The sequence below is a fragment of the Rhineura floridana genome, chromosome 1, assembly GCF_030035675.1.
Source record: "Rhineura floridana isolate rRhiFlo1 chromosome 1, rRhiFlo1.hap2, whole genome shotgun sequence".
NCBI lineage: Eukaryota > Metazoa > Chordata > Lepidosauria > Squamata > Rhineuridae > Rhineura > Rhineura floridana.
Window position 1 is genome coordinate 243,028,961 of NC_084480.1, and position 19,132 is coordinate 243,048,092.

The window sequence follows — 19,132 nt, forward strand, 5'->3', positions numbered from 1 at the left end:
TTCCCTTCCCTCCGCTCTCCTCCTCCCCCACTGTCAGTGTCACCTATCCTAAGCATGATTATATGGGAGGAAATCCCTCTGAACTCAATAAGCATGCAAATAATCAAACCTGCCCTCCCCTCCTCCCATCACCTTCCTTTTCCCCCTTCTTTCCATCTTCCTTCACCCCTCCCCCTCCCCTTTGAATCCCCTCCTTCTCCCTCCCCTTCCAATCCCCTCCTTCCCCCTCCCCTCTCTCTCCTTCCTCCTTCTCTCTATTCTCTCCTCCCCCTCGGTCAGTTTTACCTATCCTAGCCACGACTGCACGGGAATAAATCCCACTGAACTCAATAAGCATATAAATGATCAGACCTGCCTTTCCCTTCCTTCTCCTCTCCTCTCCCTTCCTCCTCCCGTCTTCCCTCTCTTTCCCTCTTCCTTCTTCCCTGCCCACTCCAGGCTTCCCTCCCCATGGTCAGTTTTACCTATCCTAAGCATGATTGCATGGGAGTAAATCCCACTGAACTCAATAAACATGCAAATGATGAAACCTGCCCTCCTCCTCAACCTCCTGCCTGTTCTCCTCTCCCTTCTCCCCTCCCCATCCCCTATTGTCAGTTTCACCTAACCTAAGCATGATTGCAGGGCAGTAAATCCCACTGAACTCAATAAACAGGCAAATGATCAATCCATTCTCAGCAAACTTGCAAAGGATCTCATTTCTTATCTCCTGGATTAAAAAGCAGAGAAATTCACTAATAGGCAAAAAACCTTGCGGTTTAAGAATGTACCTATAGCCAACAGATATTTCTATCAAACTTTAAAAAGTAGGGAAATTGGGCACCTATAGTGAATGCACCAGGGCAGCAGGAGACCTGACCTCCTCTCTGATATATTGTACTGCCCTACAAATTTGTAAAAATGCAAACACAATTTTGGTTGGTCTTTCACAGTCCAATCCACTTCCTGTGGAGCTTGGAAGAATTTGGGAATACACGTGCCTCTGAGCATATAGTGAGTGGTGGCAACACCTGTAATCAGCCCAAATAACAGAAACAAGACATGTGCTGTGCTGATCTTGTTTGAGCAGGGAGGAAGCAACAATATTAAAACAGATGATGTAGTTCAGATAGTCACTTTAAATATGTTTGATTTACTTTGCAATTTTATTGAAGTTTCCTATAATAAATCATTCTCTTTTGCCTGTTTCTGTGAATATGTGAAATACAGCAACACTGTGCAACACTAAAAAAAGCTCCAAAAACAATTGTGGAATAATGGCACTGACTATTCTGCAGAATAGTTTCCAATGGACATGAGAAGTGTCTCAGTTTGCACAAGATAAAACTGGGAGGTGAAATATATTCTAGCAAAATTCTAGGTGTGCTCTATGTTTTTAATTGACCATGCCCACCTTTCCTTAAGCGAAGTAATTTAAGCATAGGAGGCTGAAAACATGAATCTTGGGCAGGCCAAGTTTGTTTTTTCCAAGAGTTAGAGTTTCAGATTCAACTGTTAATGCACCCAAAATAGAAATAGAACATAACCTCCAGTTTGAAACACAAAAGGCTGTCTTTATCATCATATGACATTCACCAATAAAAAGGCTTTGAAAGTAATAAACAAGTTGACACAGATTTCTAGGATGAATAATGAGAGAAATATAATTTTCTAGGTTAGATTCTCTGTAGAAACAGTGGCAACACAGAAAAGAAGCAAAGTAAGAAGATCACCAACAAACATACAAAAATGCAATTCTCCATCTTTGGAGATGGCAGGTGTTGCCACCACTCAGCATATGCTCAGAGGCATATGTTATCAAATTCTTCCAAGCTACATAGGAAGTGGTTTGGACTGTGAAACCTCAAATTGTGTTTTGCATTTTTACAAATTTGTAGTATCTCAGAAAGGAGGTCAGGTCTCCTGCTCCCCTGGTGCATTTACTGTTGGTGCCCAATTTCCCTGCTTTTTAAAGTTTGATAGAAATATCTGTTGGATATAGGCACGTTCTTAGACCGCAAGGTTTTTAGCCTATTTGTGAATATTAACTAATTTTGGTTATCAAAAGATTAACAGAAGAATGTGGGCAAGAACAGCTCATCACCATAAAAGATATGCAGTCAATACACTAACTGCCTAAATCCTAGTAGCTATTTTAAAGCAGTAAGATGGCTTTTTACAAGTATTTTGTATGTCTAGATAAATAAAGCACCATTATTATTTTACCTTTCTATTTCTAATGTATCCCCTGTATATAGCTTCTTTGTTTTTCTCTTTCTTTTCAAAATCTTCTTTAGAAAGGACAAGCTCATGAACATCTTGAGAACCTGCAGGTTTGCTTATCATCTGTAAAAGATTAAAAATAAATAAATAAAAAGATCAATGTCAAAGTTACAACACTGGATACAATCCCAGGAGCACACAAAGAGCAAGAAGGAGGGAATCCACATTTGTCAAAAGTGCACACAAGATGGCATGGTAAATAGAGATCATTAGTCTGTATCTGCCCCAATATAGCTCCTGGATGTAGCACACATCCCACCTCATAATCCCATGCTATGCAAGACAAAGACTGCCTGCCTTCCACCAGCAACCCAGGCTCTCATACACAGAGTATTTTCAGGCATTTTCAGTGTGCAGTCACGTGCGCAAAGATTTGACACCAGCAGTCCCAATTGCCAGGCTGTAGTCTGTGTGAGAAAAACATTGTTGCCAACTGGTAGCTAGAAGGCAAAGGGAGTCCCATTCACTTACCAGAGGCTATAGGATGATGATAGGATGTGGGTAGACAACCCATAGTATTCCTAATAACTACTGAGCAGACAGGTCTCCTCTCTCCATGCTAGTTGCCAACCAGTGATCATGCCCTGACAACTTCTCTTATTACTATCAGCATACAGCCAACTTTCCAGGCATGCTTTGTGAGCTCCACAGAAAACCAGGATAAGGCCCATAGCATGTTGCTAATACAGGCTAGCCAAGCAGTACTTCATAAAATGGCTAAACCATAAAAAGATTAAATTTTACTTACTCTGGTAGATTGTCCAACAAAAAACACTGCTTGTTTACCGCCAACCCCAAAATATGATACATCACTGTTTAAACTGCGGGGTACTGCTGGAGGACGTACATATCCTGAATGATCACTAATTTCAAAATTAGATAAAAAAGAAATAACAGAAACTGTTAAACATGCTTTATTAAATCAGGCACTACTGAAAACCTTCGGTTTATGACAATATCTAGCTTGAATGTATAAAGCTCATTATAACATATAGGTCACAATATATTTTATATGTTTAGAGGATTTGTACCCCACTCTTCAGCCAAAAAGGTTTCCAGTGTGGCTTACATACGATCAATTAAAACTAGACAGCCTTCCCGCAGGCTTGCAATATAAAACATGACACAAAGGAAAGGGGACAGTGAAGGAAGGGGGGGGAAGCAAATGTAGGCTCCAGTTCATAAATAGAACTTCTAGTGAAGCATTTCACATGGTTGGCAAAATTATTAAACTACATCTCTTGCTGTGTCAGATGAACCTCCGAGAGAGGCAAGGCAGAATAATATACTATCCCAACTATTTGCAAATTGAGTCAATTCTAGAAAAGTTAATAAAGAGTTGAAATACTGAAAATCTCAATGTGTACATTTTAATTTGTGAGCATTTAAGAACTGCAGGAACTTTTAAAAACTTGTGTCCTTAACTGAGAAAGCTGAATTCTTGCACAATGAAATTCACCAATTTTATACTTAAATACCATTGAAATTAGAATGTCCTAACCTTTCCATATCACCTTGTCGCGTAAACTTTGACAAACGATACACAGCCCAATTATTCAGTTGTTTAGAAGTCATGCCTCTTCCATTATCGATCACAGCGACAGCTGGCTTTCCTTGAGTATCATCAAATAACTATTAAAAAAAAGAAGAAACAGTGTATGATGGTATTATGATATAGCAAACCTGAAAAACACTAGCGTAGCTCCTTAGTTTCTTACCAACTTTAACTGTATTCTCCGGATACCAGTATTTCCAGAAGTAGCTGATAAAGAGTTATCAATCAATTCTGCAAGTGCAAATGCTAAACAGAAAGAAAGAAATGTTTGCTAAGAATTATAATTAACAGCAAAAAATAGAATATCCACTTTTAACATTCTTCTGAAAGGCAACATGTAGTTTAAGCTGTCCTTTTCCCTCTGACAAGAACATTATGTCTCATAACAAGAGCAGTATTAACAGAAGCATATTAGAAATGTAACACACTGGTTCATTAGTACATGTACTGTATTACAGTCACTGTCTATCTGTCAAATAATATTTTATACAACTAGAACAGTAATGCATTTTTTAATCCTTGTTTACTGTTATTAACACTTTGGTACAATTGTGATACAGCAGAACAGTTCTATCTACAACTTTCAAGCATGTGATATGAAATGGATTTAAGAGAAGATCTACATCAAGGGTACAATATACCTAAGCAGGGCCAGTTCCAGGTTTCTAGGGGCCCTTGGGCATAGTGTATCAGTGGGCCCCTTGTCCCTTTCCTTCTCAAATTACACTCCTCCTCCCTTTTGGCCACAGCACTTCTAAGTAAAACAAATATTGACCAGTATAGAAACCTTCTATTGTCAAAGTAAAACAATACAAGCTTTTGAATTTCACTGGTTGCCTTTTTAACTTTTTGTGAACAATGTAATTCTAGGTATAGCTTAATCAGTATTTGTATACTTACCTGGGAGTAAATCCCATTGAATTCAGTGGGGCTTACTTCTGAGTAGGTATCTTATTTGTTGGGATTATTTACTTCTCTCAGATCTAATCCTTTCACTTGGATTCTCAATGGATGCATTACCCACTCCCTCCCAATCCCGTCCCAGAATTCTGCTCACAAAGAAATGAACTCCAAAGAAAATTTGAGGAAAGATGATGGAATTCTCCTATTTCCTTAGCCTCAGTAGAAGTAGCCTATACACTTGTTTGGACAGTTTGGCAGGCAGGGGAGGGGGAAAAAGTCTATTAAAAGAAAACTTCAACACACAATGATGTGTTGTAAATAAATAAAAGAAACGCAAAACATGAAAGGGAGGCGAGGACAGCTGTGACTTGTGTTAAACAATGTGTTGCAGCCACAGAGGAGCTTGTGGTTAGTTTCCTGCACTCTGGCTTTTCTCTTTGGGGGATTGCTGGAGTTACCAAAGCAACAAGTCCCATGACATCAGCTGAAGGGGCTGTTTAGCTCGACTGAAATACTCATTGCTCAGTAATGAGACACATGCTGGTGCTGGTGCCTCCTCCTCCTCCCTCCACACACATGCTTCTTCTGGGCTGACTCCTTGCTTCCACAAGTGAAGGAGTGTGCACATTTTGGTATATCTTACTTACTTACTTACTTACTTATTTCTTTCTTTTATTTATATACCGCCCCATAGCCGAAGCTCTTTGGGCGGTCTGCAGCAATTAAAAACAATAAAAACAAATATACAAATTTTAAATATACAAATTTTCTTCTTTCTCTTCTTCCTCCCCCTGCTGCTGAAGCCCTGAGGGAGCTGCCATGACCCCTTCCTTATGTGCATTCCTCAGGAGGAGGCGCCTAAAGTTGCTTGCCTTCTTAGGTGAGCAAGGCACTAGGCAGCAGCAGTGCAGGAGACTCCTCAGGTGAAAGGCACCAAGGAAGGCAGCTGATGGTTGTCGCCTTGTGCAGCAGGTTGAAGCTGAGCTGAGACATAGTGTACAATATCAGTGTATGTGTATGATAGCTGGGGTGACAGGATTGGACTCAGGCTGGTGAGGGGCCCCTGTGAGATCCTGGGCCCTCAGTCAGTGCCTAATCTGGATGTCCACTAGCCCTATACCTAAATTTATCACAGTTGAGGTGAAGGGTTGGAAGAAGACAAAAAAAAGGAGAAAGTTTTTAAAAGCTAAAACTATCTGCATGACAAATAAAAGTAGAAAAAGCAAAATAAGAGATACCAGGCATTTCAAAGGATTCTCTTTTAATTGTGAAAGAACTCAGCTGAAATTGGGGAAGCCTTCAGATAACCAGTTTTGCACATGACAAGCTATTAAGGATGTGAGAGTCCTTCAAGATCAGACCAAAGGCTCATTTAGGCCAATATCCTGCTCTCAGTGGCCAACCAGCGGCCCATGGAAAGCCCACAAGCAGGACCTCCGCGCAACAGCACTCTTCCCTGCAACCCACCTAGTGACTGTATTAATCTCAACACCAATTGCTCCTAGTACAGATGGATTGGCAGAAGCACAGGTGGCACAGCAACCCTCTAAAAGAGCAATGGAAAACCCAATACATTAGTCTCTTTCCCCTTCATTCCTGCTATTGTGCTACTGCTGCTGTGAACAAAATCTGCGAGTGCCCAGAAGTAGTAGAGAAAAGCTACATATTTTTCATTCAACAAACATTATTAAATCTCATATCTACAAGAAAGCATGAGGACTGTCTTCACATTTACATTTTCCAACAAATCTGCCAAATTTTGGAACAAACTATATTTATCAAAAATAATTAAATGCTGTTTATATTAAAAAAAATCTAAAGCAGTTTACAGTATCATTTCAGTAAAACAATTAGAAACCCTTAAAATAAACATAAGCAACAGCAGCTATAGTTAAATATTCTACAACATTAGTCAAAATATTAAATAAATCAGGATAAACACAAATTAAATAAAAGCAGGATAAATGTAGAACAGTAAGTTCTTAACCTGCCATCTTCTTTGGTCTTTATCTATTTATTTATTTATTATTTTATTTATACCCCGCCCTTCCTTCCAGCAGGAGCCCAGGGCAGAAAACAGAAACACTGAAAACACTTTAAAACATCATAAAAAGACCTTAAAATACATTAAAACAAAACGTTGACAACATTAAAAAACACTTAAAAAACATCTTTTAAAAAAGGGTTAAAGATATTAAAAGACATATTAAAAGCAATTCTAACACAGACGCAGACTGGGATGGGTCTCAACTTAAAAGGCTTATCTTTAAGTATTTATATACTGCTATTCATAAAAGAAACCAGAACCGTTTGCAACAGCCATATACATAATACACATACAATAAAATAATATAAAAAGTTAAATCAGAAATCATTAACTATTGCAGAAAGATATCTGCAATAGTCAGAACATATATAGCCTACCATTAATATGTCCAAAACAAAATAATACAGGTATTCCATCCCATCTCTCACCTGGGGCATCAACTGTCACTTCTCTACCCGTCTCACACACAGAGGTTATGAACTCTCTAGGACACCTCAGTCTCTCACACCGGGCACTCCAACAAGCATAAAACCTATGTATCTCATGCCTCACATACCCTAAAAACATGCCACATACAACAAACAAATCTCATACAATACCAACATTACCAGGAACAGAAATCAGGAGAAGTAGTGATGGAGATGATAAACAGCCGATGTAAACAGATACTCTGTCATTTATTCAAGCAGCATCTGTGGGCCCCTGAAGACCTCCTTGTGTATCATCCGTTCTGCTGCTATCAGTGCCTGGCAGCTGAGTCAATCTGCCTAGAATATGTATATGCCCCTTCAATACTCTGCCACCATGGGATCCAGGTTGTCCTCCCACGCAGCTGAAGATCACCACTTCCAACTGCAGAGCTACTGATTTGGTGCCCCCTTAGTGTGTCATGTGCACTTTTATTGTGGTATTGTCAATTCTCAGCATCACATTACAAAAACCTCTCTTGGGTACAAGGTGCTATAGGGCTAGCTTTCCCATCATAGATCTAGCCAGTTGATACTTTGCTTTGTTTCTGTTTGAGACCATGAGCCTTGAATGACTTGACCTTCACAATCAGCACCCCAGCCCACCATGTTTGCGTCTGTTGCAACCACAAATCAAAGAGGATCCTTCAAGGGCACCTACTTGTGGAGGTTGCTGTCTAAGGACCACCACCAAAGAGACAATCAAGCATGCCTGGACAGCAGAATGGACCATTGGTCTCACCTGAAGGGTGATTTTCCTATGAGTACGGACATCACAGCGGTTTTAGCTCCACCTATCGTGCAAAGGCAAGAATGTCTTTGAAGTCAAGACTAGGGGCGTCAGGCCCCTCCCACTCTCCAGTTCATTCGCAGCGAGTCTAAGGAGAAATATCTAAAAATACAAGAACAAGGCCAACCGGCCTGGCAGCAGGAAAATAACACAATAGTACCATGCATAGTAACATGACTCCAACATAGCGGTATAACAGAACTAGAAGTCTTGACTTCACTCTTAAATTTAAATAATAGCGTAACAGTAACATATAATACATTAGAAAATATATAGCCATCCTCCCAACTGGGAGGGTCGTGATGTCCGTACTCATAGGAAAATCACCCTTCAGGTGAGACCAATGGTCCATTTTCCCTATGAGTCCGGCCATCACAGCGGGATGTACCATACAGGGAGGGACCACCCACGTGTTAATCCTCATTAAGAACCTGTTGCAACACTCGTCTGCCGAAAGATGCGTCAGCAGAGGCATAACGATCAATTTTATAATGCCTTATAAACGAGTGTGGGGTAGACCAGACTGCAGCCCTACAAATATCGGCAACAGGAGCATTAGTGGCAAAAGCAGCCGAAGTGGCAGCTGACCTGGTAGAATGAGCCGTTATACTAGCTGGAACTGACAGCTTCAGAGACTCATATGCTAAAGTAATACATGCCCTTAACCAACGGGATAAGGTAGGATTGGATACTTTATGCCCCATAGACCTTGGATGAAGGGATACAAACAGAGACTCCGTTCGTCGAATCTCTAGGGTCCTAGACAGGTAGGTCTTGACAGCCCTCCGGACATCTAACGAATGCCAAGCCTTTTCTAGAGGATGGGTAGGATTCGGGCAAAAGGAAGGAAAAACAATGTCCTGGTTGCAATGAAAAACTGAATCGACCTTGGGACGGAAGGATCAGTCTTCAGTACAACAGAGTCCTTATGGAAGACGCAGAGGTGTCGAGCAGAAGACAATGCGCCCAACTCTGAAACGCGTCTGGCAGATGTGATTGCGATCAGAAACAAGACCTTGAAGGACAGTATACGTAGGGGCACAGTCCTGATGGGTTCAAATGGAGGGCGTTGCAAAGCCTGCAGAACTTTCGGCAAACTCCATGAGGGAAACCGATGGACAACAGCCAGAGAGCGTAGGGCGACTCCCCTCAAAAAACGTTTGATGAACGGATGTGAGGAAATATGATCTCCAGGAGAGGACACTGAGAGGATGGACGACAGAGTGGACGCATGTCGACGTAGAGTGTTGGGTCGAAGTCCCATCATAAATCCGCTATGGAGAAATTGCAGCACCTGATGCACAGTGGCCTGGGATGGATCCTAGTGGTGGGACTGACACCACTTGGAGAAAGCCACCCAGGTATGTTGATAAATACGAGTGGTAGATGGTCTTCTCGAGGCCAACATAATATCAATCACAGCGTCAGACAGTCCAGCTGACCTCAAATGTCCCCGTTCAAACGCCACGCTGTTAGATTGAGCCAAGTAGGGTCCTGGTGCAGAACTGGACCCTGGGATAGGAGGTCTGGCCTGACTGCAAGTGTCCAAGGATCCATCATTGACATTACCAGAAGATCTGAGAACCATGGTCGGCGTGGCCAAAATGGTGCTATCAGAACCAGCTGTGCCTTCTCGGTTCGCGCCTTCCTCAAGGTTTTGGTTAACAATGGTATGGGAGGAAAGGCGTACAATAGACCGTCTGGCCACGGTGTTGTCAGAGCATCCACTGCTTCTGCTGTTGAGTCCAGGTATCGGGTAAAGTACCTGGGAAGCTGGCAATTGTGACTGGAAGCGAACAGGTCGACTGAGAGGGCGCCGAACCGACACTGGAGACGATGGAAAATGGCTGGATGAAGTTTCCATTCTCCCGGAAAGACCTGTTGTCTGCTGAGCCAGTCTGCTGTCACATTCCAAATCCCTCTGAGATGTTCTGCTTTCAGGGATTGTAGATGTTGTTCTGCCCAGACAAAGATGAGGGAGGCTAAGTCCTGCAGAGGACGAGACCTGGTGCCCCCCTGTCTGTTCAAATGTGATTTTACACACGTGTTGTCTGTTCGAATGAGCACATGATCCAAAGGGAACAGAGACTGAAAATGAAGTAGAGCTAAGTGGACAGCCTTTAGCTCCAGCCAGTTGATGCTTTGAGTTTGCTCTGCGGTAGACCAAACCCCCTGAACGTACTGGGAGTTGCAGTGGGCTCCCCAACCGATGAGGCTGGCATCCGTGGTTACAATGGTTCTGCGGGGTTCTCTGAACGACGTGCCCTTGGAGAGGTGTTGAACCTTGGTCCACCAGCGGAAGGAGAGGCGCAGTGCGGGGCTCAAACGAACTTTACGATGGTTGGAGCTGGCAATGTCTTTTTGAAAAGGCAACAGAACCCATTGAAGGGGCCGAGTGTGGGCTCGAGCCCATGGCACAATGTGGATTGTAGAGATGAATATCCCGAGCGCTCTGGCGAGAAGCATGACGTCTGCGGATGTTTGTTGCATCAGGGACCTTGCGATGCTTGTGATGGCAGTGATGCGATCTGGAGCCAAGAAGACCATTGCCTGCAGGGTGTCCAACATTGCCCCTAGATGTAGTAGGCGTTGGGTTGGTTGGAGATGGCTTTTGTCGAAGTTGACAAGCCAGCCGTAGGCCTGCAAAACATTGAGGGTGATCATTAAGTGATGATGAGCCAGCTCCTCAGACTTGGCCCATATTAGCAGATCATCCAAATATGGGTAGATATGAACCCCTTGGGTCCGGAGATAAGCCACTAGGATGAGTAGCACTTTGGTAAACACTCTTGGAGCAGAGGAGAGGCCGAATGGCATCGCTCTATATTGAAAGTGCTGGTGGCCAAAAGCAAACCGAAGAAACTTCCTGTGGGCTATACAAATGGGCACATGGAGATACGCTTCCTTAAGGTCAATAGAAGCCAGGAAGTCTCCTTCATGCAGACTCTCCGTAATGGAATGGAGTGATTCCATTTTGAACCTGCGATATGTTACAAAACGGTTGACAAACTTGAGGTCCAATACCGCCCTCCATGATAAATCTCGTTTTGGCACAGCAAATAGGAGGGAGTACACCCCTTCCGACCTCTCAGTTGTGGGAACTGGCTCTATCGCCGCTATGTCCAAGAGGTGGTGTATAGCTGTCTGCATGATGTTGTGCCTGGCTGGTGCCCTTGGGCAAGGAGTCGGATGGAATCTGTCTGATGGGGTTGCCCAGAACTCTATGGTATAGCCATAACTGAAAAGGTCCCTGATCCAGGAGACCGTAGTAAGGCGCAGCCATCGATCTCCAAAATTAAATAATCTGCCACCTATGGGGAGGGCGTTAATACTACTTGCGTGGGCGAGGGCCTCCCTTATATGAGGATGATGAGTTGCCCCTGCGCCCTTGGTACTGACCTCTGCCCTGGAAGCGTCGGTTCCAGGAGCCCCTGAATGTGTTGGGGTCATAGGATCTGAAGTCGCGGCCTCATCCTCCTGGCCGCGTTCGTCGAAAGGGCTGGTTAGAATGGAAGGAAGGAAATCGCCTGAAAGGCCTGTTGTCGATGTTCTTGACTGTGGCCAGAACAGGTTTGTGGGCGTCTTTGGGATCAACCAGCACTGCCTTTAGAGCTTCCTCGCCGAAGAGTAGAGATCCGGAGTAAGGAGCCCTGGACAGGTTCAATCTGGCTGCTGAATCAGCTTGCCAGTGGCGAAGCCGGAGGGTGCGTCGAGCGACTATTTGAGCCGTCATGGCTCGTGCCCCTAATTGAGTGGCATCCAGAGTGGCATCGGCCACAAAAGCTGCTGTCTTACGCAATTTCAATAGCGCTCTTCTGAGGGCGACAGGATCAGGGTTAGCGTCTTCTAGAAGGTCATCCAGCCACATCATAGATGCTCTGGAGAAAATGGAGGCTGAAGCGGAGGCACGCATGGATAGGGCAGTAGCCTCGTGATTCTTGCGGAGGGCGAAGTCTATTCGTCGCTCAGTAGTGTCCTTTAGGTGTGATTCCCCTTCCCTGGGCAAAAGTTATCGTGAAACGAGGCGACCGATTGGTTCATCTATGCCAGGGACATCTAACTTGGTGGCAAAGTCTGGAGCTAGGGCGTAAAGCCTGTCAGCCAGGTTCTTGAAGCGTCGAGCTTGGAGTGGATGAGCCCATTCTTCAGAGGCTAATTTGGCAATTGGGTCCGGCACCGGGATGTAGTGTTCAGTAGGTGCAGGGGATTTGAGGATCTTGGCCCCTTTTATAGCTGGGGCGGACGAAGTTGAAGGCACAGTCTGGAGACCAAGGGTATTAACTACCCTACGTGCTAGCGGCTGATAGTCTGAGGTATTAAACAAACGATACGATGTATCCTCCTCATGATCTGAATAGTCGCTCCAGTCGTCTCCTTCAACATGGTCAGTGAAAGTTGACTCCTCCGCATACGAGGCTTCGTCCGTACATCTGCCTCTGGCTACGTCAAAGGGATCTGGTGAACAGGAAGAATGAGCTTCATGACACGCACGTTGGTCCATGTTGAGTTGACGTATGGCAGGAACTTGTGGTAGTGACTGCATTTGGGTGAAAAATGCCAGCATGGCTTGAAGTTGGGAAAGGAAATCAGGAGACAGCTGCAGACCGGATGTGGCAGATGTATGTGCCTGAGGAGCTATTGGAACAGATGTTTGGGGTGGTAAAACAGAGGGAGGTTCGTTAGGCAAACACTGAGCGGGAAAACCAACAAACTCTTCCTCGTCAGAGGAAGCAGCAGGGGAATGGAGAATATCACTTATGTGTGTCTGTGCTGTGGTGGTGGTTGGCACAGAAACATAACGTGGGCGCTTTGGTTTGCTATGGCTGGAAAGATGTTTTGTCTTAGCCAGAGCTTTGGCATGTCTGGTCTTAGTCGTGTTAGGATGTTGTGGCTTGGCTGTTTGTGGCATGCCTGGCTGATCTGGCCCCATATGGGTTGATTGCGACATGCCTGGCTGTTCTGCCATCTTATATTAACTTGGGTGCAGTACACGGCCACGGAGGGGGCAGGATGTAAAGACCCGAACTGGCACAGCGTACGACCACGGAGGGGGTAGAATACGCTGGCAGATGGCAAAGTGCACTGCCACAGAGGGGGCAGAATGCACTGAGGAGTCAGTGTTAATATATATAGGCTGTTTTTAGAGTTGGCACACTCAGATTAGTGCTGTAGGCTGGGTTTCAGGCGTGGTACACGGCCCCAGAGGGGGCAGGATATACCAATATAAATCAGATTTAGTACAAGTCAGCCACTAAGATTAAAGCTCCAGCCTTGATAATACAATCCAGCCACTAGGATTAAAGCTCCAGCCTTGATAATACAATCCAGCCCACTAGGATTGGAGCTCCAGCCTTGATAATATAATCCAGCCACTATGATTACAGCCACAGTAAAATTGTGTGCAAGTCAGTCCTGTGTAAGTCTGTCTGCAGCACGTATACAACACACATACGGATAAATAGCCTGCAGGGGAGGTATCCGATGGTTAATAAAGGGTAACAAAAAAGGTGGGAAATTTGAATTCAAAAAATGGCACCCGGAAAAAAGAGCGCGGAGAGAGAAGGAGCAATGGCGGCCGTCTGGAAGCAAACTGGGGGAAGGGCTGCCCAGCACAGTCTCGCAGGAGGAGCCGCGGGGCCGAAAGCCGCACTAGCGGCTCTAAAAAACCCCCAGGAGGGAAGAGGCAGTAGGGGAAATGCGGCAGCCACTGCAGAGGGAGCCGCCGTCGCTGTCTGCAAAGCCCTTCGCGGTGGGGTGAGCTGAGGTAAAAGCGCTAATGAGGGAGCCGCAGACAGTCTCGCAGGTTAATGAAAGAGCTGCAGCCACAGGTTTCAGTGGGGCGAGAACGGACCCGGGCAGGCTAAAACGGGTGACGGGGTAATGGCGGGAGCCGCAGCCGCAAGCTCCCGCTGAGATCAGAAAAACCGCAGCCGCGGTCTTCCGAGAGCGTCACGGAGCGCGGGGAAAAGGGAGCCCAGCAACGCAAGCCGCTAGAAGGGAATTGCAGCCGCAAGTTCCCAGGGGAAGCGCAGAGCCCAAGAGAGAAAGAAAAACGAAAGGACGAGGAGGATCCGCAGCCGCGGTCTCTCTTAGGGGTGGGGAGTAATCCAATAGGGGAAACAAACTGCCCGGGCAAGGGAAAAAGGTTCCCCAAGAGAAGTCCCCAAAAATCGGATACAGTTAAAAGCAGTTAAACACAAGACAGAGGGAAGGAGGACACTTGGAGACACACAGGAGACAATACCTCCGCCCTGTCAAACAAACACACAAACAAAACACCAAAAGAACTTAGCTAAACGCTACGCTATATAGATCTCAATCTTGTTCGTACAAAGGCAAGAATGAACTGGAGAGTGGGAGGGGCCTGACGCCCCTAATCTTGACTACAAAGACATTCTTGCCTTCGCACGATAGGTGGAGCTAAAACCGCTGTGATGTCCGGACTCATAGGGAAAATCTGCTTGTGGCAACTGTTCACAATAGCAGTCTGATGAGCCAGCAATGCCCACTGAAGAGAATGGGAATGGAATTTGGGCCGTGGGGTCATGGAGACCACCCATCTGGCCCACAGGATCACAGAGACCATCTGGCCCAGCACTGTGGAAAACAACATATCTGTCAACCTTGCTGTGAGGAGGGGGGACACTGGTGCCTTGATATTGGCAATCCTGTCTTCCAGGAGTCAGATAACCTCTGCTGGTTCATCACTCCCAAATGCTGAAGATGGAAATATAAAGTGACTCTTTGTACTGTTCAGTAGGAAGCAGTGGTCCTTCAGAGCCACCAGTGTAATCTCAATGTCTTGGTATGCCACATGGAGAGGCAGCGACCTGAGCTGGATGTCAGCTAAGAAAGGACACAAATGAATTCTTAGCAGATATAGATGAGCCACAGAGATCACCAGCACCTTTGTGAAGAAATCTGAGGCTGTTAGCTCAAAGGGTGTGAGCCTCTGCTGGAAATGTTGACCCACATAGGCAAACCGAATGAATTGCTTGTGTAAACGATTTAGTGGCTTGTTAGGTTGATGGATGCCAGCAAATCATGGCCTTCCAATGTCTCCCAAATGGACACCAGAATTTCCATCCAGAATTTCCAATAACAAACCGGTTGAGAAATTTGAGGTCCAATACCACCTTCAAGAATCTGTTCCCCTTGGGCATCAAAAAGAAGATGGAGGAGATGTTGGACCTATCTGGACTGGCTCTATCACAGGTGTTTGTAACAGACAGTCAATGCCGGCTTGCACTATCCTCTATTTTCCTGGACTTGATGACACTGGCAATGAAATACATCAATTTGGAGCAGATTGGCGCTCTATTAGATATCCGTGATAAACTGGGCTGCACATCTAGCAGACTGAGATTGTGGCTTCCCACATGGATTTATTTATTTATTGAATTTCTTTGTCGCCCATCTGACTGGCTATGAAATGAAGCAATCTGCCATTTACAGGAGGTGGCACAGTATCAGAACTGATGTTGATTGCTCCTTCTGATCTGGAATGAAGTGGCAAAACTTGTGCTGGATTGCTCCTGTCCACTTGGTGGAAACCTTGGTTTGCTCCAGATGGGGTGACTGGTTTAAAAATCTCTGCCTCTACTTCCAAATAGGGTGCGATGAAAGAACTGGTACAGCTGAAAGATGAAAGGACTGCGGATCCCTACCCCTTTGTGCATAGGGCATGATTTTTTATTTATCTTTTGTCTCCACTAGCTTGTGTTGCAGAGCTGCATCACCGAACAACTTGTGCACTTTGTTGCGAGATAAGAATTCAAATCAGCTTTGCAAAGGCAGAGCCAAAAGGTACACCTTGCCATCATCTCCACTGCAATGGATCTAGCAGCAAACTGGGTGATGTCCATGGTGGCAGAAGCTGTATCAGTTGATGGGCAAGGAGTTCAATCCTGCTTGGTGTCCATCTCCCCCCACCCAACAATAGGCCAAGTCTGGCTGGTGGAGGGGACCACTCACCTGTCAATCACCTGATGTCATAATGACATCAGATTTGACAGGCAAGCACTCCCACTCACCTGTAAGAGTTGGTCTAGAGGATTGGGAGATAGAAGATCAGGCATGCTGGGCCAAAATGGTGTCCCATCAATGCTCCACAGTGCCATCAGTAGCCATGATGCCCGGATTGACAACATCAGGAGGTACAGTAGTCTGTATTCGCAATTTAGGACCTAAACTAGATGGATCTCCAGACAATAATTTTATGTATTTTATTGTAATGAAGGAACTTGAGTGGTAGCTTGTCTGGGGACAGCCAGCTCAGCTGGCAAATCAGATAGTAGGGTCTCTTTTATTTGTTTAAAGACAGCCATATCAAGGAAAATTGAAAGGAAGGGGCTGGTGGATGCCCTGGATTAGCTGGTGGATGCCCCGGATTAGCAGGTTAGGCTGGGGGAACAACCCCTTAAACCCACAAAATAATTCCCTGGTGAAGAAGCAGAGAGAAATAGGGCCACTGGGAGCTGGTCCAGACCCTTCTTTCTCCGAAAGACCTTTCTTCAGTCTCCAGTCTGTTAGCATGTGGTGGGAAGGATCAGTGGGTGCACTTTGCAATTCTGCACTCAAATCAGGCTCATCTATGCACTTGGCCTATCTGCAAACCAAACTCAGTCCTGCTGCCACTGAGGAGAGTTGCTCTCACCTTCTTTTGGGACCTGGTGTACCAGAGCCCCCATCTGCCACCTCTATGGGACTCTTTGCAAAGTATTCCCACAACTTACAATGCTGGACTCAAAATGGTGCCTGGGGTCACACACGCCAAGTAGCTGAGGGGCTCTTACCTTAGCTTCCTTAATCTTTGCTCTGGCATTGTGTGCTATCATGCTCACCAAAATGTCAAGTTTAAACCACACGTGCCTTTGATAAGGATGCAATAGTTCCATTTTTAAGAACCTTTGGAATTAAGCCTAATTAAAAAGGCAGCAGCAACAGAGGCCAAAAGAGCAGAAAGTGGGAAGGAGATAGCAGGGACAGAATACAGATTTGTTTTGTTTTCAAGACAACAACAAATGGATAGGAAAATTGACCAAAAAGAGCAAATTCACAGTAGGATCAATGGAGTAGGGCTGACCAATGAGGGGTAAGAATTTGAGGAGACACTGAGGGAACAGACTAACAATGGGATGCTGAAAAGAAAAATCGGCTCTGTAAAATACTAAGGAGAAACAGGTATTAAAAAACAAGGATGGGAGAAGTTAAAGACACACTTCAACTCCACAACCACAAGACACAGACACTCACAACAAAGACACACTATAAGACACACAGAAGCCGCCAGAAAACAGGAAAAAGTATTGGCCTGGTCTGCTTCAAGTGAAGGCAGGAAATGAACTGACACTCCAAAGGAAAGGGATGGAACAAATTATGTCGTTAAATGTTTAGAGTGACATTTCCTGACTTTCAGCACTAGGAGGAACACAATCACTCCTGGAGGTGTCCTAATGCCCATAGAGAATTTATGATGCAGTGGGATCCAAACTATATTACACGAGATAACATTTAAGCAACTACCTCTAAGCTTCCATCCAGGTGTGGAAAATTTACTTCTTGCAGCAACCAGTTCTTATTAATTCCCAACGTGAAGTAAGTGTGCAGATAAGACATTTGGTCTTACAGTGAAACAGTTTTCTCTGTGCATGTCAAAGATGACCTCAGGTGGGTAGCTAGCTCCATCTAGCGGCTGAAGGCAGAAAGAGCGCTGTTCAATTTTTTCAAGGACTTTCTCTCTGTAGCTCCTTATCACAGTTCTTTATGACAAGCACATTAGACTAATATAGACTTAACGAATAGAAAACACAACTGAAGAGAAACAAACAGCACTCACGCACTGTCTGCTAAAAAAACCCACAAGAGGCCTGATTTCTTTCACTATTTTATTAAAAATTTCTAAGGGATCTGAGGAGGACAAAAGTTGATCCCTTAAAATTAATATTCTAGGAGACATTACAAATAGATTTATTCCTTCTTGAACCTTCCCATTCCAGCGGACCCTTTTGTCACCTTGAACTGTCAGGTTCTTTGGAAGGACTGGCACTGAAGGGATAAATCTGACTGGAATGGAAAAAAGAGATTGAATTGGCATACGATAACTCTCGGGCCTTGCAAGAACTTTAAAGGTCTCTATGACGTTTTGAATCTTGTTTTGAAAGTAGCCCAGCTGGATTAAATCCAATTCTTTTACAGAAGAGGAGACTGGGGGCTCTAAAAGGTGTAAGGAGAGGGATGACTCGATATTTCTCCTGAATAGATAATGTAATTACTGGGTGTTTGTTGACAACATTTTCCTTAGAAGGATTAAAAGTAAAAGGTGCTTTAGATTTGGGATTACAGTTTTAGTAGATTCTGGGTGCAGGTTCTGACAAGTATTGTTATAGACTAACCTATTCAACAGTTTTTGTAGCCTAGCAATAATACACTGTTGCTCCCCAACTGGAAGTGAATAAAATGTAGTAATTAGTGCTTCTTCTTCTTCTGGTATTAAGGAGGTCAAAACTTGTTCAGAGGAAGAGTGTTTTCCACTCCTCGCTGTGGAGTGGTCTCTCTCATTTAAGTCGGTCTCTCTCATTTAAGTTTCTTGGAGGGGATTCTTCTACTATCACAGGCAGAAAGTCATTACAAGGGAGTTTGCCAGCTTTAGATTTCATAGGACTGACAGAGGTCAGGCGCATAGTTCTTACGTCATCTCCACATTTCAGATCTATAAATTCGTTTGAGGGTAAAGGTGTCTTACCACCAACTAATACGACCTCCTTCAAGTCCAACACATCCTCAGTAGGACAATTTAAAGACAAAAAATTATCTCTCTTAATGGGCACTGTATTCTGATAAGAGACACGTGATTCTTTAATCAGAGGTTGGATCAGAGTATTACAGAAGTGTCTGTTCACCTCTACTCCAAATTTTGCAGACTTCCCTGCATCTAAGGATATCTACAATGGAGGTTCTAGTAAAAGTTACTTTTAACCCAAAATTAGAGAAATAAAAAGATACTCAACTTCCTTTATATCTAGAATTGATAAATAAGTAATTCCTATATCATAAACTATCTGTATAAAATGAAGTTTCTTTCCATTCTGTGTTTCTTTCCATTCATA

General features: G+C 44.3%; 1 protein-coding gene across 4 annotated transcripts in view; it reads right to left on the reverse strand.

The window, feature by feature from the left end:
* Nucleotides 1–19,132, reverse strand: part of SMCHD1 (structural maintenance of chromosomes flexible hinge domain containing 1) — a 238,696-nt gene that overhangs the window by 183,159 nt on the left and 36,405 nt on the right. For all 4 annotated transcript variants that reach the window (XM_061596291.1, XM_061596298.1, XM_061596308.1 and 1 more), the window contains 4 exons: nucleotides 3,981–4,063; nucleotides 3,764–3,894; nucleotides 3,011–3,125; nucleotides 2,206–2,325 (listed from right to left, as the gene is read on the reverse strand). In XM_061596291.1, the coding sequence (XP_061452275.1) occupies nucleotides 2,206–2,325; nucleotides 3,011–3,125; nucleotides 3,764–3,894; nucleotides 3,981–4,063 (449 nt within the window). The remainder of the gene's footprint in view (nucleotides 1–2,205; nucleotides 2,326–3,010; nucleotides 3,126–3,763; nucleotides 3,895–3,980; nucleotides 4,064–19,132) is intronic.